We start from the raw sequence: 26,204 nt of genomic DNA on the forward strand, positions 1-26,204 counted from the left end.
CGGCTCGAGGGGGTGGATACTGTGAGTTTAATTATAAAGAATGACCTGGTACAAAAGCCATTTCTCTCTGCAAAATCTTGGTGGGGAGTCAGGGGGAGGGTGGTGATGGGGGGTAGGGACGAACCCCCATGGTATAATTCCGCCTCCCTAGTCTTCCCCCAGTCCCTGCGAATGGACGCCTGGGTCGCAATCCCTTGAGGGGTGAATTCCGAGGCCCGCGAGAGGGAAGACCCGGGCGCCGTGGATTTGAACGCGTGCGATCCCTGTCCCAGCGAGAACCAGACGTCCTCATCCGCCCCTCTCCTCTTCCTCCTCCCACCCCCCCCTTGGAAGACAATTCTCGGGCTTTATTTCAGGTTTTTTTTTGGATTTTTTTTTTTGTGTGTGTTCTAGTTGTTTTTTTTTTTTGTATTTTCTTTTGTTATTGTTCCTCTTTTTGCTTTGTCTCTTCTCTCCGCCCCGCGCTGCCCCCCATCCAGTACCTTCCCCCTCCCCAGCCCAACCTCTCCAACCCCCCTCCCCACCCCCCACACCCTCCCCAACCCCGCGGCACCCATCCAGAATGAACAAGCCCTTGATAGACGAGCGCCGCGCAGGCCCCCTGCGGACGGGGGGCATCCGACTAGGGGGAGGGGGGCGGGTAGGGGCCCAGCGCGACCTCCGCCCCCCTCCTTGCCACCCCTCCCCCCTCCCACGACCCTCCCACAAGGTTCCCCGCAGATCCCTGACGTGGTAAGGGGAGAGGGCTGCAAGCACCCTCCCCCCAAGGACGGAGCGCCCCCCCCTCGGGGGTAGGGGGCAGCAGAGGGGGAATGGGCTTGGGGGAAGGAGGGGGAGCTCCCTTCTTTGGCAGCTGAACATGGCGGGGACCGGGGGCGATGCCCTCCCCCGCTTTGCCCACAGTAGGGGAGGGGGCTTTCCAGGGGAAGGGGGTGGCTTAGAATTTCCAAGCCCTAGGAATAGAGGGACAGGGAAGCGTGCAGGAAGGAACAGCCATGCTGGAGGGAGGAGTTTCTGGGAGAGACGGAAAGTTTAGGAGAAGGGGGAGGGGAGGCGGTGTCGTCGTGCAAAATGGATGGACCGGAAGTCGGAGGAGGGAGGAGCTGAGAGGGCAAAGACGGGCAGGGAGAGGAGGAAGCGAGGAAGCAAAGTGGGCAAGAACTGAGAATGCACAGAATCTTCTCTTGCCAGAAAAAGAGTGTACAGAGCTAAGAGAATAGGCAGAGTGCGAATGATCATAAGAGCTGATCTTTGGGGGCAGAAAAAAAAGTGCCAGGAAAAGAAACAATAATACAGTCCCAAGAGCGTGTGGAATGAGATGAGTGTGCAAAAGGAAAGAGGCTGCAGAGTTCTCCAAGAGAGATGGAAAAAGTTACCCAAGAACAACCAGCAATTCAAGCATGAGCGGGCAAGGCAGGGCTGCGGGGTGCAAGAGCCTAGTTAAGGGCGAAAAGGCGGCTTCGAGAGAGCAGAGGAAGTGCTGGGGAGGATGCGTGTGCAAGAGCGGGCGTGCAAGAAGCTTTATCAAAGAGTTGACAGTGGAGATGGACAAGGATCTGGGAAACGACGGGGCGAGGGAGTGAGGAAGCCTGGCAAAGAGAAGATACGGTTCCTGGGAGGCGAGGGTGCAAGCAACAGTGGGGAAGGGGGAGGGGCAAGGAGGGGGCGTGGGAGTGTCACTGTGAGACGGAGAGGTGGGTAGAGTGAGAATGTGGGGGTGCAGGATTAAGGGGAGAGGGTGCTTAAGGAGAACGGAGGCGCGAGTTTAGGGGAAGGCGCACGGTCTGAGAGAGGGCGAGGGAAAGGGTGTCCCAAGTGTGTCTGCAGCAAGGGCCCAGAGATTCTTCAGGAGACAGGGGTGGGGGTGAGGAGGGCGCCCGTGGGAAGAGTCTGAAACCAGGGGGGTGTGGAGCGTGGGGGAGACAGACGCCGTGGTGTGCCAGGGAAGCCGAGCGTGAGCCGGAAGCAAAGGCAGGCGGAGGAAGCCAAGGCGGAGCGCGCTAGACAGCCAGAGGGCGCATTTGTGCAAAATTGTAGCCCAGGGAGGGGAGAAAGGTGAGCAGGCGTGCAAAGGAGCGTGCAAGAGCCTGGGGCGGGGGCGGGGGGGCTGCTGTGTGTGCTGGGGAGAGGGGAGGGTGGGGAGAGCCAGGGGCCTGGAGAGGGGGGGAAGGGTGGTTAGAGGGGCGGCAGATGGTGGAATCTGAGGGCGTCCCCTTCCTCTGCGGCCTGGGGGACGACCCCCAACCGGTCAGGCTCAGGGCTGACCCTCTATGGCTCTGTCTGTCCCCCGCTCCCCAGAATCGACCCTTCCCTCCTTCTCCATCCCCCCTCTGTGATTTCCTCCAGCCCCCCTCCGCTCCCCCCACCCCTTCACACACACACACAGTCTCTTGTCAGCTGCCCCCTCCTGTGAGGTGCAAATGTCTGGCCGGGATCAGGCCACCTGGTGACCTCCGGCCTTGGGAGACAAGGGTCAGGGCGCAGTTCTAGCAGAGTCCCTGGCCCGGGGAGAGAAGGACGGTTGGGTTGGGGTGGGGGCGGTCAGAGGTCAAGAGGCCAGCTGGCTCAAGGGTTCTGTGGACGGGCTGGTCCGTCCAGGCCAGCCATCACCTCTCCAGGAAAAACTTGAGAGCCCGGTCGATGTTCATGCGGTGTCCCACCCTGGTCACCCCCAAATCGACGTAGTCCTCCTTGGTCAAGGCGGGCAGGTGGGAGCCATCGATCTCGTGGTCCAGGAACCGGGCTCGGTGTTCGGCCAAGCCCAGCCACTCTAGCCAGTCAGCCACATCGAACTTGGTCCAGAAGCCCAGAGGTTTAGCGCCGAACGGCTTGTCCGGGGGCAGGGAAAGCAGGCGGGTCGGTGAAAGGGAGCGGGAGGCCCCTGACAAGGCCCCGCCGAGACCCCCGGACATCCCGGGGTGGGGCGCCACAAAGACGGGGGCGAAGGGGTCGGCCGAGCCTCCTGCCCCTCCGGTGGGGGAGCCGCGCATGTCAAAGAGGCCCGGGTAGAGGGGTCCGGAAGGCAGGATGGGGAGGGACGAGGGCCGGGGCGCAGGGCTGACCTTGTGCTCCGAGGCGGGCAGCAGTGAGGGGCTGGGGGCCCGGCGGAGCAAAGGTGGGCGCATCTCGAACTCCACGCCCTGGAGGTGGCGGGCGGACGTGGAGGAGGAGGAAGCCGATGGGGAGGTGGCCCCCGGGGCTGCAGCGGCTGAAGGGGACACCGCGGTTCCCGTGGGGAGTGGCGGCAGAGGTGGTTTGGACCAGTTCTGAAACAGGCTGCTCACAGGTTTGGAGAGGAGCGAGGACTGGGAGTCTTCGGAGAGTCTGGAATGTGATAAGGGGGCGGGGGTGGAAGAGAGGGGTGGGGTGGGGGGCAGGGGCGGGGTGAGAAAGAGGCAGAGGTCAAGATACAGGGAGAGAGGAAGAGAGACCAGGGCGGGGCGGGGGGGGGGGGGTAGAGAGATGGAAAAAGATGGAAGGAGAGAGTGAGGGGGTAAGATGGATGTCAGGACAGAAAATGAAGGGAGAGAAAAGTGAGAGGACAGGGAGAGGGCGACAGTCGAGAGAGATGAAAGAAAAAGAGACATTAAGTGATAATAATAATAATCGCCACCACTTACTGATGCTCACGTGTGCCAGGCATTGTTCTAAGTGCTTTTACAGATCGCATCTCAATGGAATCCCCGCGACAGCCCTGATGCAGGTTACTATTATTATCAGCAGCACAGAGAGGTTAAGTAACTTGCCTAAGGACACACAGCCAGGAAGTGGCAGAGCCCAGTTATATGGCACCAAAGTCTGAGCTCTTAACCACTACCCTACACTGCCTTCCGGGTTATGGCCAAGTCACAGCAGAGTGGAAGACAGGGAGACGGTGAGAGAGGAACAAAAAAAGAGGGGGAGCATTCAGGGGAGAGAGATGGAAGGGGACAGGGGACAGAGAGAGAGAGAGAGATGAGGAGAGGGCAATGAAAGAGAGAAGAAACGAGGGGAGAAAAGGGTTCCCCTCATCCCTTTAGCTCCCTCCACAAAGTCCCTGCCTCAGGGTCTTTGAACGGTTCCCTCAGCTTAGCGCTCTTTTCCCTCGAGGAACCATAGTTTGCTCCCTTTCCTCCTCCAGTCTCTGTTCAGCTTGCCTGTTATTTGAGACACCTCTCCCAACCATCCCATTATTGTATTTTTTTCCCCTAGGATGATGGCAGTGACTTTGTTTACTGTCTGACGTCCACCTCTGCTTATCAGGCTGTGAGCTCTATAAGGGATATGCTGTGCTTGTTTTGTCCATTGCGGGGTCCCTCCCTCTCCCCCTGAAAGGGCACCCGGTTAACAGAATAGATGGCAAGTCAATCATTGGTGGATGGGTCAACTAAATTAAGCATCCTTTCCTCCATCATCAGTGAGATGCCTTAATATCTCAAAGACCTCTAAGACCTTAAAAACCACCTTAGAATATCGCCGTAAGGATATCAAACCCTCAAGCAGAATTAAAGTAAGCTCTGAAGAAGGACAAGAGGGTTAAAAAACCTCCACTCGCTCTGTCTGTCTGAGTCAGGAATGTGACTCTATACTTTCCCTAAGATTAGAAGGGCTTGAACTTGGAGCTGATTCCAACTAGCTAGCTTCTTTGGAAAACTTCCCTGCATCTTTCCAGATTCCTCCATCTATACTTGATGGCCTTTTAAGAGACCCCCTCCCCTCCTCCATCTCATGGTACAACAATTGGCCTCAAAAACCCTTTTAGGTGAGTTCTATGTCTTCCTCCTTCTACAGAGAGGTAGATTCCTTTGCCGAAGGTCACCCAGTTAACAAGTGCAGGGGCTGGAACCAGGACCCCCCCCCCCCAAAAAAAAACAAAAACAAACCTAGCTCCAGAACCATGCTTGTAACCACCATGCCCTAAAGCCTCTTGTCTTGAACCAACTCTGGGCTCAAAGGGACTCAGAGATTTCAGGGATTGTCAGAAATGACAACCCACCAAGGAAACGGACATTGGCAAGTTGTGCTCCAATCTCCTCTGTTCATCACTCTTTTTGTTCATCATGGAATGTGGGTTGTCATGGTGATGGGAGGAGATCACAGAAGCTACTGAGATAAAGGGAAATTTTGAGTGCCTGGGAAAGCATGCTTCTCTAAGGGCGAACTTCTCCAAGCCAGCCTGGTTTGTTTTCTTCCTACTGCCTAAAGGGACGAGGTTGATGCGGGAGGTGGGCTCCGGGACCCACAGCATCAGCCCCTCTGGCTTCCACTGCCAACCGCCAGCCGCGCACCCTGCTCACCTCTGCCGCTGCAGGGAGGAAGTCCGCTCCGGGACGTAGCTGGCTCCCCCGTGGTGGCTGTCCCCGCTTCCCCCGCTGCCTCCCCGGGCCCAGGGCAGAGCGCCACCAGCTGCCGAGGAGCCCCCAAACTGTTGAAGCTTGGAGCTGAGTTCACTGATGATGCTGGCTTTTACAGTCGCCAAGGCTGAGGCCTGAGGCTGGGCTAAGGGCCCCGGCAGCGGGGGCGGCGGCGGGCCCGGGCCCTCCTCCCAGGGCAGCAGCTTCCGAGGCAGGGAGGAGGCCGACGGCAAGGGCACTGGCGGACCTTCCGGCTCTACAGCCACGGGGCCGCCAGCCACGCCTGCCGTCGAGGATCCCGGACAACCGCTCAGGGCCAGCAGCCCATCCGTTCCCGCCCCCGTCACCGAGACAGTGGGGCTGGTGGGAGTGACAGGGTCTCGGAGTCCCCCACCGGGGCCCGGCCGCAGGCCTCCTCCGGCCCCAAGCGCCCGGCCCCGGAGCTTAGAGGGAGTCATGAGCTGCGGGGGGTATGGGGGGCCAGGAGTGCCGCTGCCCCCGAAGGCCTGGCCGTCCAAGTATGCCACGTAGGTGTCCAGGAGCTCCGGCCCACCGGCCACGCTGGCACCGCCACTGCCTCCAACGCCCCCGGTTCCAGCCCCTGCGCCGCCGCCTTCAGCGGACAGGCTGCTCAGCGTGGAGGCGCTGCTGATGGTCTCCAGGGGGTGGTCGCTGCTGCTCCGACTGTCCACCTCCTCAATACCAGAATCCGTGCCCGGCGGAGGGTCTGGGCCAGGTTGGGGAGCTGGGGGAGCCGGGGCGGCTGGGGCGGGAGGGCCTGGCGGAGGGGGGTCCCCGGGAGCCGCGGGGGCCCCCTGGGTCAGCGTTGCCACCTCGCTGTCATAGGAAGTCAGGCTGGATGCGGTCGAGTCCAGGGTGGGAGGGGCGGCGGCCACGGCCGGGGGCGGCACAGGGGGCAAGGGGGTGGTCGGGGTGGGTGGGTCCGGCAGCGGGTGGGGAGGCCCGGGCGTGAGGGGCGACTCCGGCTTCTCGAAGCTGTTGGAAAACTCGAGGGGCGGGGGCAGCGGTTCCACAAAGAGGAATTCGCCGTCTTCCACGTCCACCGAGGGGGCGGGCGGCGGCAGGACCAGCAGGGGGAGCCCGTTCTCTTCACTGCCCCGCGGGGAGGTCGGCGAGGGCGGCGCCGAGCGGCGCGGACTGGGCGGCGGGACCCCCGGCCCGTCCTCCGAGGGGGGCCCCCTTCCACCCGCCCCTCCGGCCCGGGGCTGGCAGTTCTCCAGGAACCGCACGTGGAGGGGCAGCCGCTCGGGCTCCTCCGGGGGGGCGCCGGATCTCCAGGGCTTGCTCACCCCGGGGTGCGGGGCTGGGGGCTCGGGCCCCAGCTGCAGTAGGAGGGGCCCGACCCCGGGAGCTGTGGGAGGCAGGCGGTGCAGCAAGGAGCGTCGGGCCGCCGGAGGGCTGGCCGGAAGGGACTTCTCCTGGCTGCCCAGCCCTGCCCGGTACCCCAGCTCCCGGCGGGCCGGGTCCGGGGGCGAGGCTCCCCAGAGGCGCAGCACTGGCTCGTGGTGGGCGTGGGGCGAGTGGTGGAGCGGAGTGGGCGGCGGGGCCTCGTAGCGGGGCGATGGGGGCCTTGGAGGGGGCTGAGGGGGCCCACCGCCCTCCGAGGACTCCTTCAGCGCCCGCTCCCGGGCGGCCAGGGCCAGCCCGAGTGGGGAGGCCGGGTCCAGGGCCTTGCCGGTCAGCGGGTGGACCAGGGGTCGCGGCGGCAGGAAGCTGGTAAAGGCGCTGCTGCCCCCGTAGGCTCGGCCCCCGGCCGCGTAGCCCGCGTAGCCGCTGCCGCTGCTGGCGCCCGCCGACTCCAGCCGGAGGTAGGGCTCGGCCGAAAACATGCCTTCGTCGATGGACTTGGAGTGGCGCAGCCGGGGGCCCGGGGGCGCCCCTGGGCCCAGCGAGCTGTCGCCGCCGTCCTCGTCGCCCGCGTCGGTGGAGAGGAAGAGCGTGGACCGCCGGCGGGCTTCGTTCTGCCAGCCCCCTTCCCTCCGAGCTGCCCCCACCAGGGCCGCTCCGAACTGGCTGGTGAAATCCAGGGTGGCCGGGCCACTGGGCGAGGCGGGGGTGGGCACGGGCGAGGGGGACGGCGGCACGGGCGACACGGCCGGGGCGGGGCTGGGCGCGGAAGAGCCGCCGCCGCCGCCCGCGGCCTCGGGCTGGCTCGGGGGCTCCGCCTCGGTGCTGCTCCCCTGGCTGCTGCGGCCGCTGCTACTGGTGGATGGCGCCTTGATGATGATGGTGGGGATGGGGATGGAGTTCTTTTCCGACGGGGCGGCCGCGGCCGGCGGCGGCGGCGGCGGCGGCTGCGGGGACGCCGGAGACGTGGGCGAGGGGGCGGGCGGGAGGCCGCCGCCCTTCTGGGGCTCGCCTTCGACGACTTTGGTCTGCTTGACGAGCGGGCCCTTGCGCCCGCGGCCGGAACGGGCGGGCACGTACATGGCCGCGCTGGCCGCCCGAGGAGGCAGCTGGAAGTAGCGCAGCGCCGGGGCCTGGGAGGGGCCGCCCGCGCCGCCCCCGCTGCCGTGGTGCGACGGGGACAGCGCCCCCGGGGTCGGGCTGGGCCCGCCGCCCCGCCAGCCTCGCAGACTGGGCTGGGGCCCCAGAGCCAGGCGGGGTGGGGGGTCGTCGGGGGAGCCGCCGGTCTCCATCTCCGGGGGGTGAGGCGGGTGGGCGTGGTGGTGGTGGGGCGCGGGGGGCGGGGCGTGGTGGTGGTGATGGTGGGGCGGGTGGTGATGGGCTGGGGGCAGGGGCCCGCTGTGATACAAGCTCTTCTCTCGGCTCCCTATCCGAGTGTCAGGCGGGGCGGGCCCATCGAAGGACGCCGGGGATGAGGCCGGGTGGGTGCCACCTGAGCTGGGGTTGAAGGGCCCACCCCGGGGAGAGGGAGTGAGGCGGCCGGAGGAGGACGGGGCTGGAGGTGTGCTGTAGGGGGGCTCTGGTGGGGACGTGGTGGGCGGCGGGGGGATGTCCTCCGAACCAGGCACAGACAGACTGCGGCTGAACTTCATGGCTGGGGGTGCTAGGTAGGGTCTATCGTCTTCTGCAGCCCCTGGGAAGACACAGAGGATCCAGGAGCAGGGCGGGGGTGGGAGGGGTGGTCTCCCCTAACCCTATGGAGCTAGAGTATTACAACAACAACAGCCGTGATGATACTAATGGTGACACCCAGTAGATGTTAAGAAGGATGTTAGTCCAGAGCTTCCTTCCCCAGCTGTGGCAAATGCAAATCCGCTCGATACAGTAATTCAGGTTGTGCACTGCACAACAGCAAACAGCAGAGGGAGCAAGAGAGGTGGGGCGAAATTCAGATGTACTTCTTCCCCGGGCCAGGAGGGGGCGTCTTTTCTAACTCGTCCAAAGGTATAATATGGGCTAGGGGTCTCTGGAGAAGGAAATGGCAACCCCAGTATTCTTGCCTGGAGAATCCCATGGGCAGAGGAGCCTGGCTAGCTACAGTCCATGGGGTCGCAAGAGTCGGACACTAATTAGTGACTAAAGCACCACCACCACCAGGGGTCTCTTGCGGTGAGCGAAACTGGCTTGAGCCAGGAAGAGATACCTTGTTTATGTGCGTAGTTCTAGATTTCTTTTCTTGACAGGCAGAAAAGAAATGTAATTAGCACATCAAATCTGTGATTTCACAGATGGAACTCAGGATGAGGCTAATATTTTAAAAGAGGGAGCCAAAAAAAAAAAAAAAAGAACAAAAATAAAAAATAAAAGAGGGAGCCAATTTATAGGTAAGCAATGTCGGGTGGATGTAAGGGTAGCTATTATTAGGCAAATGACACACATTGGTGGACTGTGGACACCGAAGTTGGGGAAAAGCTAGATTCAAACAGCAAGACAACTTGGAGAAAACCAGAGGAGTGAAATCTTTTGCCTACTGATCAACTGCCAGGGCTCAGTCCTTCACTCTCTCTTCACCTGACTTCTCTTTCTCCCCTGACTATCTTAGCCAGTGTCACCACTTCATTCACCACTTCCCTGCTGAAGACTCCCATGCTTGTCTTGGACCCCATCTTTGCCTCAGAGCTCTGGGCTCATGTATCCAAATGTTGCATCCTTTTGGATGTCTCATTGGCATCTCAAGCTCAGCAGACCCTAAACTGAGCTCCTGATCTCTCCTGTGATCTTCCCAAGCTGCTCTCTCAGCAAATGGCAGCTCAGTCCCCCACCTACCTCAGGACCTTTGCACTGACTGTGCCTACTCCGTGGAATGCCTTATCTCCAGATATCCCCACGGCTCCCCACTCATCTCCAAGTTTCAGCTCAAACCTGCCCCCCCAGCATGCCTGACCTCTCTCATTCTACTCTTTTTCCTTTTTTTCCCCCATAGCACTCACCACAATTAACATACTATATTATTTTCTTATTTCTCCTCCTTATAATCTGTTGTCTGTCTTCCCCTGCTAGAAGGTAATTTCCACGAGGGCGGGACCCTTTAGTCTGTTTTGTTTCCTGACAAATCCCCAGTAGTCTAGCCTTGCATATGGTAGTGCTCAATAAACATCTGTAGAATGAATGAATAAATAAATGGAGTCAGGTATGAGAGAATGAACCACAGTCTGTGGTGGGGGCTTTAACTTACTGCATCCAGGCAGGGGCAGTGATGCCCCCATTTTCTAGATGCAGAGCCCCAGGCCCAGAGAGGTGAAGCCACCTCCCCCCCGATCACACAGCTGGGATGGACAAGAACCAGGATTCAAACCCAGGTTTGCCCAGCAACAAAGCCTGAGCTCTTTGCCCAACTTCATGGTCACATATGGAAGGAGAAAAGAACATCCCCAGGCACCCTTGTTATCCCCATAAACCATCACCCTCCCAGCCTCCCCTTTCCCCTCTGGCATCCCTTATGCCTACCCCTGCAGGTGACATACCAATAGATTTTTGCCGGAGCATGAGCCCAGGTCCAGGAGGCAGGTAGGAAGGACGTTCGTAACTTGGCTGGGAGCGGTGGTGGGGATCAAAGCTTGACTTTGGGTTGGCAGTCAGAGGAGGAGAGAGAAAAGAGAGTGAGGGAAGATCAGTCAGGGCATGGAAATCCATGGATTCCCTCCACGGCCATCCTCCTTCCCTTCTCCAGCCTCTGCAGGAAGGGAAAGGGGTGTGAAGGAAGTGGAAGGGAATTCTGGGAAAGAGAAAGGCTTCTGAATCCTTACGGCAGCATGGGGGAGGAAGAAAGAGGGAAAGAAAAAGCAGATTATCAACTGAGTCTGCTCTGTTTCCAACCGATCACTAATCTGGGCACTTTTTCTCCACTTGTGTTGTCACTGCTCAGGTCCAAGTGACCACCATCACTTGCTGGGATGGCGGCAGTAGCCTCTTCCTTGGCTCCTGGCTGCCACAGCTGTCCTGACACCCTTTTCTGATCTACTTTTCACACAAGAGTCAGAGGCGGGCTTCCCTGGTGGGCCAGTGGTTAAGGATCGGCCTTGTAATGCAAGGGACAGTGGTCCGACCCCTGATCTGGGAAGATACCACACGCTGTGGAGCAACTGAGCCCAAGAGCTGAAACTATGGAGCCTGTGCACAGCAACTCTTGAAGCCAGGGCACTCTAGAGTTGGTACTGCGCTACAAGAGAAGCCACCGCAAGGAGAAGTCTGTGTACTGCAACTAGAGAAAAGCCCATGCAGCAACAAAGATCCAGCACTGCCAAATAAATAAAAATTAATCAATCTAAAAAAAAAAAAAAGAAAACATGAGGGATCTTTCTAAAAGAAACTCAGATCATGCTATTGCCCTGCTTAAAATCCTACTATTGCATCTCGCATCAGGTCAGAGGGGATCCAAATTTCTGAGTCTGATCTTCAGGTCCCCCTGCGGTAGGCACTGCCTGTGCTCACCCAGATATCTCCTTGGCCAGGATGCTGTGTCCGTCCCCAGCTGCAGCATCACCTTCCTGCAGCACTTGGCGGCCCCTTGTTCTGAAGAATCACCCTCCCCCAAAGGAGCTGATGTGCCCAGGCAGTTAGGTGTCCCCACTTCTGGAAGCAGCAGCCTGCAGCCCACTGACATGAAAGTCTAAGGCGGGATTAACTCCATCCTGTCATTCACACTCCAGAGATCTGTGAGAGTTCAGGCTGAGGGGGAAATTCAGTGGAGATCAGGCTTGCTGACCTCTGCAGCTCATCCTGTCTCCCCAGCGACCTTAAAAGTTCCCCCTTAAGAAATCATTGTCTCGAGCATCCGTGTCTCAGACTCCGACTCTAGGAAACCCAAACTAAGACACTATGTATGATCTAGCCCTTGCCTACATCTCCTACTCTGGTCCCACCACACCCACCTTTTCTTGCTCCTCTGATGCCTCAAGGTCCATCCCTGTTTAGGACACTTACAAGTCCTGGATCTTCTCTCTGCAATGGTTTCCTCCTAATCATCACAGATTCTTTCCCATCTTTACCTCTTCTGCTCAAACATCCCTCCCAGTCACAGCCTACTGCATTTCTCTGTCCTGTCTTCTTCAAGGCACTTCTCTCCATCTGAAATGATCTGGTTTACTTGTTTACTGTCTGTCTCCCCATCTAGAATGTTGGCTCCCTGAAGGCACCAGACATTTTCCCAGGCGCTACGGGTACAGGGTCAAGGGCTTATGATAATTCTAGAGGAGAAATGTTTTCATTTCTTTTCAGATAGGAAGGAGACTTGAATATAGTTCAGACTGGATAACATTCATCCCAGGTTAGAGTTATTATAATTATTTGCTTACTTGTTTGTTGTCTGTCTTCCTCAGCATGTGGCCTACCCAATACCCATTCTACTCGATAAGAAGAGCCTGATCTTCTTTGGCACTTATTAAGAGACTGTATTTCCCAACCTCCCTTGTGACTAGGTGTGGTCATGGGACTAAGGCAGGCCCAAATGCATAAGTGGAAGTGTTGTGTTCTATTTCTGGAAAGTCTCATTAGAGGTAATCCAAGAAGCAACAATGTGCCCTCCTTTGCACTCCTGTCTTTCCACTGTTCCTTATTCCTGCTATCTGGAATGCTGGTGCAATAGCTGGAGCTCCAGCAGCCATTGCGGACTATGAGGGAACTTTGTGTCTGGGATGAGAAGGATTCTAGATCTTCATGACCATAGAGGGTACCACACCTCCCTTGGACTTCTTACTCCTGACTTGTTCAACATGACAGAGATATAAGCATTTATCTTGTTCAAACCTCTGTTATTTGGAGATTTCTCTTACCATGGAACCCAGTTCCCCAAAGATACCCCCACTCCCTTTGCCAATATAAATTCTCTAAAGGAAGTACTTTATTTACAAACAAACTTTGTTTGACAGGTTCCCTCCTATACTACCAGGACTGGGCAGCAGGTCTAGCACACAGTAGGTGCTCAGCAAATATTTGTAGAATGAAGGACATCCTGACAAGATGTGGCAAGCCACTGATGATGTAACACTAGATCGCCTCTGAGAGACTGATGGCGGGTGGATCACAGTGACAGGGGAGAAGTCAAAGCAGGAGGAGGCAATGGAGGGGGCGGAATAAAGGTGGAGGGGCTAGGGTGACAGAGAAGAGTTCCCCTAACAGAAGAGGATCCAGATTCAAGGGAGAGGTGTCTGATCGGCACACTGGAAGACCTTCTAAGTGTGAGAAGAAGGGGGATCAAAGAACGGGTTAGTTCGGCACCAAGAGGGATCAGAGTGGCAGAGGAGATGCCAGATTGACAGAGGAGGCATAATAGCGTCGGAGGCGGCTAGGAGTGACTGCCTGAGGGGCGGACCGACTCAAGGCCGAACAGGCTGACCTGTCAACAAACTGGGAGCGTCCTCTCCCGCGCAGAGAGGGCAGCCAGTCAGAGGGCGCCAGGTGCCGTGACGTCACCGGCTGCCTGGCAGATTTCTCCCCAGGAGGTCGGCCAGAGGTCCCGCCCTCCTCTGTGCCGCGTCCTGGGTCAGCTCTGGGTCCTGTGCCTCCACAGAAGAGCGTGCCCGGGCGCTGTGCGCAGCCTAGAGGCTGAAGATGGGCTGGGAAATTCACGTTAAGGAGCCAGCCCCGGAAAGGGGTGAGGGGAAAGAGACCAGCGTGGGAGGCTGATGGAGAGGCAGAGCTAGACAAAAGACAGAGATGGGGGTCCAGAGGTGCGGGGGAGAGAGGCGGGGGCTTGAAACAGCAAGGCAGGGAGGAAAAGGTCCTGCGAGGTCGTGCCATGGAGAGGACCAGGGCCAGCCTAGGAGGAAACATGCAGTCAGAGGGTCAGACACGCCCCAGGAGGGGGAGAGGCAGAGTATGCAACCAGGAGGATACGCTAAAAAATAACCAGAGGGAGAAACTGAGTCCAGAGAGAGGATGAAACTAGAACCCGGACCACCCAGACCAAGATGTGGGGGACAGGGAGCAGGGGACCCCTGGGAAGCGGGGAGCAGTGACCAGGTAACAGAGACAGTAGCCAAGAAAACCAAGGCCACACAGAGGAGAGGACAGACAGACGAACAGCAGAGCCCTAGGAAGAGTCGGAGCCCAAGAGGATCTTGACCTTCAGTGGATCTACCAGGAGTCTGCAGCCCCCGTGTTGGCGCGGTGGATCCTCCCTAGCCCCCTTTAGGTTTAACCCAGAGGTGTATCTCAGGGACCTCTGTCCACTGTGGCGCAGGCCCCCGTTAAAAGAAGCCTCAGGGTCTGCACTGGGCTTCCACACTGCCTGCTTGTCCCCCTGGTTTAGATGCAGCGAGAGTCCAGGTGGGAAAGGGGAGAGAAGCCAGAACAGATGGGAGATGGAGACAGATGAGAACAAGATCACCCACTGAGAGAGGCAGAGAGACACAGGGAGGCCATAGAGACACAGGAAGGACACGGAGGAGCCCCTGTGTCTCAGGGACTGAGAAAGATCAGGATGGCTGGTGGGAGGAAGGGGGCAGAGATGGTGACAGAGACAGCCTGTGACATGAGAGGGAGGGCTTGGGGGAGGCCCAGGGACAGACCCCAGCAGGGAGAAGGAAAGAGAAGGAAAGGGGAAATGACCACTAGCCTCCAGGACCCAGAAGAAAAGGAGGCCCCATGAAGACCTCAGGCATTTTATTTCTAGGAGAAGGGGGTGGGCAGGCAGCTAGTTTTATTACTGGCTAGTGCCTGGGCCGTGAGGGAGGGGTTGTCTTTGGAGCCAGGATCTTGTCCCTCTTGTAACAGAGGTTCATGTAAGGAGGGGCTGGCAACCTGGCACTTGGTGGGTACTCTACGCATTTGTTGAATAAATGAAAACAGGATCGGCCCTAATCTGTTACTAGAGACTCCATATTGAGCCTGGGATGTTGTTGTGGGGCCATTTCTGGGGGTGCAGGCTGGGGTCACAGTGGGGGCTCCAGTTATGTTATGGTGGCTGGGGGTGCTCACCATCTCTTGAGAGCCTCTGCTAGAAGCTGATCTCATTCAATCCTCCTAAAAGCCAGTGAGATTGACTTTAGCCATATTTTACAGAATGGGAAAGTGAGGCAGAGAGAAATTATAAAGCATGGGCCAACTGACATAGTAAGTTAGAGGAAGTCAGGCTTTGAAGGCAGGTTTGCCTGGCTCTACTGCCCATGTGCTTTTTTTTTTTTTTTTTAATTGAAGTACGGTTGATTTACAATGTTGGGTTAGTTTGATGATTCAGTGTATATACACACATACACACACATACGCATATATGTGTATGTGTCTGTTCTTTTACAGGTTCTTTTCCACTATAGGTTATTATTATTGGCCGCATGCCATGCAGGATCTTAATCTCCCTGACCAGGGATCTAACCTGCACTTCCTGCAGTGGAAGTCTTAACAACCAGATCGTCAGGGAAGTCCCAGGCTGAGAGATTTCAGATTCTTTGAGAAACCAAGGACAGGTGTGAAGCAAGGGCCTGCTGCATGCAGGGCCCTGTGCCCAGCCTTGAGAAGTGGCCAAGGACCCTCTGCCTCTAAATCTGAAAGAAATTCTGGGAGTCTGGATACAAAATCTGCCAGCTGCATTTGGCTCTTGTAAAAGTACTAACCCTTTCAGAGTAGATGTTAGAACCCTTGGGAGGGCTGTGGATAGATTTTGGGGGTAGGGAGGGGCGGTGCACTTGGATAGGGGGAAAACTCCCTACATCTTGATTTTCATTAGCCTTCAACTAAAACACATTTCCTTAATTAAGGATGTCGCCCACAGACCATGCCAGTCTTAACAAAACATGTGACTGTATCAGAAATCATAGGTATTTCTGCATTCTTCATGACAGAGCGGCACATTTCGCTAAACAGTGTTTATGCTTCTTAGAAACTTTGAAATTAGAGTAGTCAAGATCCACCACTGGAACTTGCTGGCTACTGTGTTGAAGAAAAGGTACCAACATTACTGTATCACAAATTCTGCTTTTAAAAGTGTTTTGAGGGATTTCTCTGGTGGTCCAGTGGCTGAGACTCTGAGCTCCCAATGCAGGGGGCTGGGGTTCGACTGCTGGTCAGGGAACTAAGTCCCACATGCAGCAACTAAGACCTGGCGCAATCAAATAAATAAATAAAAATAAATATTAATAAAATTTAAAAATGCTTTGATAACTGTTTTTCTGTGTACCTGGCTTCTTTTGTTATTTTAAGTATTATATTTTGCTTTAATTTTATTTTTGGTTCAAGGGCCTTGTAACCTCACTTCATCTGCTCACGAGAGTTGAATTCTTTTTGCTGAGGCTTACACTGCCCTGAGGGGCTACACCCTTCCATTGTCACTCCCCATGGTTATGTACTGTTCTTGACCCTTGTGAAGTGAAAGTCACTTAGTCGTGTCTGACTCTTTGCAACCCCATGGACTATACGTCCATGGAATCCTCCAGGCCAGAATACTGGAGTGGGTAGCCTTTCCCTTCTCCAGGGGTTCTTCCCAACCCAGGGATCGAACCCAGGTCTCCCTCTTTGCAGGCAGATTCTTTACCAGCTGAGCCACAAGGGAGGCCCAAGGATACTGGAGTGGGTAGCCTATCCCTTCTCCAGTGGGTATTCCCGACCCAGGAATCAAATTGGGGTCTCCTGCACTGCAGGCAGATTCTTTACCAACTGAGCTATCAAGGGTTCTTCACCCTTATGGATTATGTATTTTATTTTATGCATTATTTGGAGCATTAATTCGGAGCATTATTTGGAGGGCTAGGCCAGCCTAAAAGGATCCACAATCCCTCCAAAGTCAAAGCACTAGAGTCAGTGGCCCCTTGACCACCAGGTGTGGGTGTGGCCTGTTGAAAGAAGGAGTCAGAGGGTGCGGTCAGAGGGCAGGGGGGCCTGGGTGGAGAACTGGAGGGTGGTGGTACGGATGTGTCCCCGTGAAGGGGCACAATCCAGTGAAGGACCAGCAGATCCACACCAGAAATGACAGGGCCATGGTGGACTGTGGATCCCAGTTGCCGAACTGCCTGGGGTTGAAATCCTGGCTCCCTCTTTGAAACTCAGTTTCCCTTCTGTATCACAACCGAGTGCACCTCCCAGGATGATTCCAAGGAATGAATGAGATAATCCACGTTAAAAACAGTGTCAGAAATGTGATCAACACCCACTGCAGGTGAGCGGGCAGAGCGGAGACAGAGATGATAATTAATATTTTAATAACTACCACTTGTTGAGCACCTATTATTATGCGCTGTGCCTGTGCTAGGCAGTGCCATCCCTGACCTCCCTTTACCTTCCCCGAGATCCTTAAGGCGGGTCGGAGATGGACAGAAAGAGGTGGGTGAGAGAGGGAGCAATGAGGTGTGGGGATGGAGAGTGGAGGGAGGGGACAGAGATGGGATTTGGGGGGAAAAAGGAGGAAGAGGATAGGTAGAGAGGAAAGGGCCCCCCCCAGAGTGGGGAGCAAGGAGAGACCCCAGAAAATCTGGTGCCCCTTAGGAAGAGCATTCAACACAGTGGAGTCACAAAGGGTTTGTAGGGGGAGGGATAAAGGTTCCAAGTTGCTCTGTCTACCCCTCAAGCTTCCCTCCCCCAAGTCCCCCGAGTCCCCCAGTCCCACAGGCCAGGCTGCCTACCTCAGTGGTAAAGAAGCCTTTGGGTCGGTGTTTGCCCAGGGAAGCCAGGCCACCAGGCCCAGGACTCTCGCTTGCACTGATGGTCTGCTGAGCTGCCGCCAAGATTTCATCCAGTTTGTCTAGGGGGAGGCGGAAGAGGGGAAGAGAGACAGCGAAATGAAGTTGGCTTGGGCCTGGCGGGCATAGAGACGGAGCTGCTGGGCGCCCCATTCAGTGACTTGTATGAACCAGGGACAGGCATCTCTGTCTCCCTCCCGGCGGGCCTCTTTGGAGACACAAGGTCCAGCCGGCAGGGCAGGTGGGATGTAGCGACGGAAAGGGCTGAGGGCGGGGAACAGGACAGCCATCCTCCGAGGAAGGGAGGGTGGGGCGGAGGCAGAAGGGGCTGCAAAGAGGCTCATGACAGAGGTGGGTGCTTAAACTTATCGGCTGGTGCACAGTCGGGGTGTGTGGATGATCAGCGTGGAAGTGGCTGAAGGGGGCGCGGGGTAGAGGGGAGAGGGACGGGGTGGGGGTGGATGCAGCACCCCAGGGGGCGTGGGTCGCGGGAGCTGCGGCCGCCCCCCGGGGAGCAGGGCTGGGCCATCTTACTGAGAGCCATCTGATACACGGTCCGCTTTTTCTCCATGCTGGGCACCGGCGGCGGCGGCTGCTCGTACTCTGTGGGCAAAGGAGGCGGATGAGGCCCGGGGGGCCCCCGGGGGCGGGGCGGAGCGGGCTCGGCCGGCGGCGGGCGTGGCCGGCGGGCGTGGCCGGCGGGCGTGCGCAAGCGCGAGTGGGGCGGTGAGGGGCCGGGGTCGGGGAGGGGCGAGTCCGCCGGCGGGAACGGGACGGGGGCCCTCCCGCCAGTCCTGTGCCCACTCACCACTCTTCTTCTTCCAGGGGGAGACTAGCCCGGGGGGGAGGCAGTAGAGGAGCCAAGAGTTAGGACTTCGTGGGGAGGCGAGGGGCCCCCTTTCTGGAACGCCCGCCTCCCTCAGGGCCCCGGGATTGGGGGGGAACCGGACCCCCCGGGTCCACTCGGCCTTGCCTGGAGGGAGGGGGCTCGCCTCCCCTTCTGTTAGTGGAAGTGCGGGGAGCTGGTAGCGGGAGAAATAGAGGATGCGGGTGGGGCTGCGGGGGGACAGAGGGAGAGGGGCTAGAAAGGAAACCGGGACCCGCAGAGAGGAACGGTACAGACCCAGAGAGAGACACCCCGACAGAGAAACAGATATAAACAGGGAAAGCCGACTCTCAGACGCCCTTTCCCAGCGACACACACGCAGGTCAGTGGGAGCCTGACCGGTGGCCTGGGGGACGCGATGAGGACAGGAGCCCCTGGTCACTACCAGCACTAGCAAACCCGAGGGGTGGTCCAGCCGCCCGCGGCCCCCTCTCCCTCCGCAGCACCTGGTCCCCGGCAGCCCCGCAAGCTCACCCATCTCCTCCAGCTCCGAGGTCATAGACTTGGAACGCAAGGAGATGGTTGGGGGCGGGAGCCGCTTAGCTTGCTGGGGCGCTGGAAAAAAATGACGGTGAGGTCAGACGTCAGCACCATGGACAGAAACCCTCCACGACCACCCCTACCCCCACCACTGCGGCGCTCCCAGTGCTCAGAGAAGAGATGCTGGTGATGGCCTTTAGTCGCTCAGTCGTGTCCGACTCTTTGGCGACCCCATGGACTGTAGCCCACCAGGCTCCTCTGTCCATGGGATTCTCCAGGCAAGAATTCTGGAGTGAGTTGCCATTTCCTTCTCCAGGGGATCTTCCAGCAAGCTGAGCTTTTGCTCAGTTCCTCTCCTGAGGGTCATGATCAAGCAGCCTTGGGGAGGGGAAGGCTGCTGCTACTGGTGGGACCATTGGGTCATTAGGGCTCCAGAAGGTCTTAGTCCAGTAGCAGTGGCGGGCGGGGGGAGTGTCCAAGCCTGACCACACAAGTCGGAGGAAGGAGTACCTTTCTTATGAACAGCTTCATCCATGTCCGGATGCCTGGTGACCATGACCACCTTGACCATCAGCGTGTTGCCCCCTTGGCGGATCATGTTCACCACCTGCCGGTGGCCGACCTTCACCACGTTCTGCCCATTCACCTGTGGCACAGACACCCCCAACCACACCCGACAGGTGAGGGGTGGGATGCTTTCTGCTTCCGGGTCCCCGTCGAAGTGGCCTCCTTCTGCCTGGCCCTGTCTGTGGCGCTGCTGGTCACTCTTCTCCTCTCCCCCGGCCCCTTGCAAGCCCCCACCTCTCCACTCCTGTAACTCTTAGGGCCTCAGGGTTGGGGAAGGGGCTGGGCCCACCCTATTTGCCTCTCTCCCTCCTTGTCCTCCAGCTGTGTGTGTGTGCACACGGGCGTGCCTGCCTGCACACGCACATGCGCGCGCACCTAAGCCCTAGGGGACAGCTCTGTTATCTTGAGATGCTTCAGAGAGGCTTTCAGATGGAATCACTGAAGAGGCTGGCTAGCTGCTGGGGGGTGGGGGGAAGGGCAGGGGGCTGGAAAGCTTGGTGCCAACGGAGAATCTGGATCTGGGCAGCAGCATCTTGACATGGATCATGAGGGGTCTGGGGATTTGTTGCTAGGGTCCCAGGGGAAAGCGCGGTGTCTGTGGCAGATGGGCCAGGCGCTGGGTCTTTGGAGAAGCCCCTGGGAGGCTGGGGGCCAGGACTCACCTCGATGAGGAAGTCTCCCATTCGCAGTCCAGCCCGCCATGCCACGCCGCCCTCGTCCACCGACTCCAGATACTGCAGTGCCGGGAAGGCTGGGGTGGGGGTGAACTCCTCGATGGGGGTCTGCGCTGCAGATGGGGAGGAGCCGGCGGGGTCGGAGGGGAGGGGGTGGAGAGGCCGAGCAGGGGATGGGGCTCAGACCCAAGTCACAGAGGCCTCACCGTAACTGAGGGACCAGCACCCCGGGGTGGGGTGGTGGGCAGGTCGGGGGAGGGGTCCCAGGAAGGGGGGCGTCCCTTCCCCTGTCCATCCCCCTGGGTCAGAGAGCCCTTCTCCCATCCCCACCCCGGCCGGCACTCACCCTTGGCCCCCCGGAGCACGAACCCAAACCCCTCACTGTCCTTCTTCTGCAGCAGAACTGTCTTCTCTTTGATGATGTAATCGCTGGCGGGGAGGGTGGGGGAGGGGCGGGGGTGGGGTGGGTGGAAAAAGGATCATGAGACACGGAGCCACCTCGTGCCCCGCCAGCCACCTGGCAACCTGAACCTAAGCTCCGGAACCCTTCACTGCACACCCCCCCCCAGGAGCCTCCTCACCCACTCCACGTGTGTCTGCTTGCAGCAGCCCTGACAGGCCTCTCCCCCTCGGAGCCTGGAGCGCGCGGTCTCCCACTCACTCTTTCCTCATTCATCCATCGGCGCATCCATCCACCCATCCATTCAGCAAGCACGGCGGGAGGAACGCAGAGGTGAACCACCAGATCGCCAGACAGCCTGGCTGGAGGCCCTGCTGGCCACTTCCTGTCTGTGACCTTGAGCCCTGACTTTAACCTCTGGGGCCTCGGTTGCCTTGTCTATTGCAGCGGACGATGACAGACCCCACCTGGTGGGGTGACCGTGCGAGTTCCCTCATCTGTAGTGTATATAGTATTCAGCAGAGCGCTGGGTACAGAGCGTGTGCAATATGATGTGTTCTCTGTCTTCGGCCAAGTCTTTTAGTCCAGAGGACAGCTGTACTTGGATGATACCTCTCCCAACTCCCAGACTATATATACACACACACACATATATACATGCTAAAGTAACATCTCCCCAGGTCCCTGAGCAAATTGTTAACACTGCTTATTCAGCAACTGTCCAGTATGGTGGCCACTAGCTGCCTGTGTCTATTTATATGCAAATTAATTAAAAATTAAATGGAAAAATTCAGTTCCTCAGCCTCACTAGCCACATTTCCAAGGGCCCGGCAGCCACATACAGCTAGCGGCTACCACGCAGGATGGCCCAGATATGGAATGTCTCCGTTGCCACAGAAAATTCTAGCGTGCAGCGATGACATCTACTTCCTGGCATACTCAAATGGATCTCCTTCATGCGGTCAGAGAATTCTAGCAAAATGAAAACTGCATGTGAATACGTGGAGAGTTCCCTGTAAGGCCGGATGCTCACATAGCCAGAAAAGTTCAGTTAAACGCAGACCTATTTCGTGTCTCTCAACACCGGCCCCAGGCTCACTCAGGTAACAGCTGCAAACCCTAGATGTCACCACGGTGTACATCAGGGCTGCACATCCATTCCATTCCAGGAGCCCCAGTATTTGCAGGCACCCCAGAATACCCAGGCACCCCAGCTCCAGGCTTTTCAGAATACCCACTATCCCCCACCCCTGCCCGAGGCACCATGCCTTGCCACGTCCAGACACCCTGCAGTCACGTCTGAAACATGGCCCAGCGCACAAGCAGCCCCCTCAGAATACCCCAATAATATCCACAGGCCCCAACACACTCCAATAATAGACAAGCATGCTCCCTGCGCGTTCCAATTACCTACCCCCACAGATTTGGCAAAACAGGCCTCCACCAATACTCCAGTATATTTCAGCAACCCCCCCCCACACATCCCAGTATGCTCCAATAATAACTCCCCCACACTCTGATCTCAGTCTATTCCCATAACACGCCCCCTGAACACAAACCAGCACACTCCAATAATACTTAATGTGCTCCTACTGTATTTCGGCACCAACCCCCTCCACACACGCAAGCCCCGCTGGGTAGTCCCGTGACCCCCGACACATCCACGGTTGAATCCATACATTTGTACTGTAGGGACAGTGTTCTGCACATGCACCCTGGCCCCAGCTCTGCTCCCACCCATTATTAGAACCCCTTGGGCCCAACAGCAGGCATGCACGTGTAGACACAGCCCACAACTGCCCTGGCTCAGAGCTGATGATGCTTCAGTAAACATGTCTATGCCATATCCACTACATCTTCTAGACCTTATATTCAACCCAGGGATCGATCACCTTGTATCTGGGTGGAGAGGATGTTGGAAGAGAAGGAGGGAAGGGGTTGAAAGCGATGAAGAAGGGGAGGAAAGAGGTCAAGAAGGCTCCTTGAGTGGGTGAATGATGGGGCCAGTAGAAATGAGTTGAGAGGTTAGAGCTGCCTGCTTCTGACCATGAACTCCGTAGCATCCTCGTCCCCAGCTCTGCGCCCACCGTGTAGCCTGACAACCTCCTCTGAGCCCTCAGGCCCTCGCTGCCCCCATAGCCCTTCCAGATCTCCAGGGCCCCCCAGTGGCCAGTAATGCTCTTCAGATCCCCTTTATTCCTCATTTACAGCAGTTTCGCTTTCATTCATCCATCCCACAAACCCTACCTTTCCCCCATCCCCCTCAATCTCTCTTTCACCCCACACTCTCCTCACAGTTCATACATAAGCCTCCCCCAAACATCCAGCCCCTAATACAATTCAAAAAGACTCCTTTATCCATTAGATGGGAAGAAAAAGCCTGTGCTATGTCAACCAGCATCTGAAGCCCCTCACAGGTAAATGACTCAATCCATCATCTCCCACGGCCGGCCTCTACGTAGGTGTGAGTACCATTTCCACTTTACGAATGAGGAAACAGAGGCACAGAAAGGTCAAGGAACTTGCCTGAGCTCACACAGTGAACAACATTCTTCAACAATTCCCAAGAAAGTACCCGGGTAGTTGCAATAGTAACACCCTCCACTCCACTGAAACCAAACACCCCAGTACATATACATTTGCCCCCAATTCACCATGAACGTGCCCCTCCAGTGCCTGAAATTTATCTCAGGCTATGCCCATAGCACAACAAGTAACATTTATTGAACAGCTGCTGAATGCCAGACGGCATTCCAAGCACTTTACGTTTATGTATTCATTCAGTCCTCACGACACCCCCTGGAAGGGGTTGGCTGTTATCATCCCAATTTTATAGATGAAGAAACTGAGGCACAGAGAAATAAATTTGCTCAAGATCACACCTGCCAGAAAAAAATGTCACAGCCAAGATCTGAATTCCACATAGGCAACCCATGCATGCATGCATGCTAAGTCGCTTCAGTTGTGTCCGACTCTGTGCGACCCCATGGACAGCAGCCCACCAGGCTCCTCTGTCCACGGGATTCTCCAGGCAAGAACACTGGAGTGGTAGGCAACCCATATACCCCAATAATATCCAAATACCAGCAGATCACCCCATCCCTCCCTCTCGAGTCTCCCCATCCTGGACATACACCTCTCTTTCCCACGACTTTCTCACCAGCCCCCAGCACTGTGTGCTGTATCTCTCATCCTCCTTGAACTGCCCAATTGCCCTCTTGTGTCCACAACTCCCTATAACTGGGTATTCCTTCTCCCCTACTCCTGTGTATACCTTCTTGCTCTGCACCTGGATCCCCCCTCAAGTTGTCTGAAAGCTCCCCAGGACCCTAACCCACTCCCCACCAGCTCTCACCTCTGCAAGCCCGCATTACACCCCACGGGGCCGTCCTCCCACTTCCCATTTTGCCCTTGCACACCCCACATCCCCTTTCCCAAAGTTGTCTCCCACAGATTTCTGTGACCTCCTCACCCCCTCTCAGGCCAGCTCTCCCTCTCCTTTGCCCTCATCCCTCCCACAGCCTCTCGAGCCTCAGTATAGAACCCCACTGTATCCCCTACAGCATCCTAGGTTTCTTTCCTACTCCAGTTCCCCCCCTCCATCCATTCTCATCCGTGGAAGCCTCCTCCTACTTTCGCATCCTCAATTCACTTCACCCCTCCTTCTGTCTCCTTTCACTGGCAGCTGCATTTCATTTACATTCCCTGCATCTCCTCTCTGTGCTCTCCCCGAACTGCCTGAATCCCCGCCCCCCCAATCCTCTTCACACTTCCTGCACCCCCTCCTTACCCCATTCCTCTGTTCGCCCCGCGCACAAGCTCTGCTCCGGTGTTCCCCATTCCTCCCCCGACTTCAGTATCCCCCACTCCCCCCTGTTCCCTTTCCATCCTGCCAGCCTCCTACCCAGACCCTCTAACCCCGCCCCCTGCCCTACTGTTGGCGACCCACGCAGCACCCCATTCATGCTCCCGTAGGGCTGACTACCTGCCCTGCAGGAGCACACACAATGTTCCGCCCCAGGCCATCCCTCGGCGACCCTGAGCGGCCTCCGGAGCCCAGCGGCCAGCTCTTGTTCACCAGATCCCACACACAGGGACTGCAGCAGCCTCCACTCCCCCCACCCCCACCCCGAAGGTCCCTCTCGCACACCCAGGATCCCACAGCCCAGAGCCTGCTGCTGTAGGTAGCGCCCCCCCCCCGCCCCGGCACTCAGCCCCTCCCTGTGTCCCAGCACCAGAGCCTCTCCATGGCCTGCCCAGAGGGCGCCCCCAGCCCCCCGCAGGGAAGCCAGCCCCCTCCCATGCTGAGGAGTGACACACAGAAGCAGATGCAGTTCCCCGTGCAGAAGCTCGACACGTGCCCCACACAGGCACGGACCCCTGGGGCAGGGAGAGGGGTGCGTGGGGACGGGGACCGGGGAAGGGTGGTTGTGGGGGAGGGGGCAGGCCTGCTCAAGGAGGGTGGGTGTTGGGAAACACAGCCGCAGTCCCTGGGACAGACCCCCCCCCACACACAAGCAAACACACTAGTCCCCAGACAGCCTCGCTATCGCTCCAAGTCACACACAGAGATAGACGCCGGCAAACAGGGACGTACAGATGGACACAGTTGGGGGGTGGGCTGGGAGCCCACCATCTCTCTCTCGCTCACACACACACACACACACAAACAGGGCTGCAGGCAGTCACACACACGCACGCACACCGCCACAGCCATAGGGACACACGCACCGTCGCACAGTGACACGCAGCGGAAAAAGAGGAGGGGAGGGGAGACGGGGGCGGGATGCGTATGTGATGGGGGGAGATGACTGTGAATGGGAGAGAGGGGTATGAATGGGGGGACTTGCCAACTCCGTGAAGGGGTGTGGGGGCACAGGGATCAGAGGAACGCGGGCCTGGGGTGTAGATGCCTGAGGGGAGGGCTCTAGAGTGGGGGCGCTAAGGGTGGCAGGAAGGACAAGTGGGGCCCGAATCCCGGAGTGGAGTCCGTCTGGAGGGCCTCCTTAGGAGGGACGTCCTGGAGAAGGAGCTGAAGGGGGCCTAGAAGGGCCTAGGAGGGGCCGGAGGAGTGTGTGTGTGCGTGTGTGTGTGTGTGGGGGGGATGTCGGGGAGACAGGCCTGGGTTGGGGGGAATGAGAAAACGAAGGGGAGAGAAGAGGGGTCCGGAAAGGGCTTAGTGCCGAGAGAAGATTAGGGGAGAAGGGCGGAGGGGGCGAGCGGCTTGGGGGCGGGGAAGGAGCCCCAGGACTGGGGGAATCAGCGGCTGGGGGAGGGTCGTCGCCGCGGGCCGGGGCCTCCGGGTCGGGCCGCGGGGGGAAAGGGGCGGCGCGCTCCGTTACCTGTAGATATACCAGACGCTGCGCCGCCGGGGCCCCAGGGCCGGCCAGCTGGAGGAGAGCGCGGGGGGCGGCTGCGGCAGGGAGCCCCCCCCGGGGCCGCCCCCGAGACCCCCGCCGCCGCCGCCGCCGCCGACCGCTGACAGAGCCATCGCCGCCGCGGCCCCGGCCCCGGCCCCGGTCCCGGTGCCGGCCGCCCCCGCCGCCGCCGCCGCCGCCGCGTCCCCGTCCCCGCTCGGCCGAACCCCCGTGTCCGGGCCCCCAGGCCCCGCCTCATGCTGACCCGCGCCGGGAGGGGGAGGGGGAGGGGGCGCGCGCCCTCCCGCGGGAGGGAGGGCAGGGCCGGGGGCTCACATGCCGGGGGGCCGCGGGGGCGCGGGCCGCGGGGTCGGGCCGCGGCGGGAGCGCGAGGACCGCGGACGGCGCCGGCTTCAGCACCGCGGACAGCTCCGGAGGCGGGCGGCGGGCGCGAGGCTTAACCCCTTGGCGT

The 26,204-nt window shown here is 58.3% G+C and overlaps 1 protein-coding gene across 6 annotated transcripts in view; it reads right to left on the reverse strand.

Annotated features, from left to right (window-relative positions):
• Positions 1 to 4: 4 nt before the first annotated feature.
• The window catches only part of SHANK1 (SH3 and multiple ankyrin repeat domains 1), a 50,916-nt gene continuing 24,716 nt past the window's right edge, over positions 5 to 26,204 (reverse strand). For 3 of the 6 annotated variants that reach the window (XM_043899887.1, XM_043899890.1, XM_043899888.1), the window contains 10 exons: positions 20,322 to 20,404; positions 19,964 to 20,088; positions 19,245 to 19,380; positions 18,729 to 18,809; positions 18,177 to 18,200; positions 17,903 to 17,971; positions 17,312 to 17,430; positions 10,226 to 10,322; positions 5,277 to 8,394; positions 5 to 3,324 (listed from right to left, as the gene is read on the reverse strand). In XM_043899887.1, coding sequence (XP_043755822.1) covers positions 2,607 to 3,324; positions 5,277 to 8,394; positions 10,226 to 10,322; positions 17,312 to 17,430; positions 17,903 to 17,971; positions 18,177 to 18,200; positions 18,729 to 18,809; positions 19,245 to 19,380; positions 19,964 to 20,088; positions 20,322 to 20,404 — 4,570 coding nt within the window. In that variant the 3' untranslated portion in view covers positions 5 to 2,606. Of the gene's footprint in view, positions 3,325 to 3,620; positions 3,828 to 5,276; positions 8,395 to 10,225; positions 10,323 to 17,311; positions 17,431 to 17,902; positions 17,972 to 18,176; positions 18,201 to 18,728; positions 18,810 to 19,244; positions 19,381 to 19,963; positions 20,089 to 20,321; positions 20,405 to 26,204 lie in introns of all 6 variants that reach the window. The other 3 variants (XR_006340634.1, XR_006340633.1, XM_043899889.1) reach the window with 3 other exon arrangements.

This window comes from Cervus elaphus, chromosome 4, assembly GCF_910594005.1.
Source record: "Cervus elaphus chromosome 4, mCerEla1.1, whole genome shotgun sequence".
Lineage (NCBI taxonomy): Eukaryota > Metazoa > Chordata > Mammalia > Artiodactyla > Cervidae > Cervus > Cervus elaphus.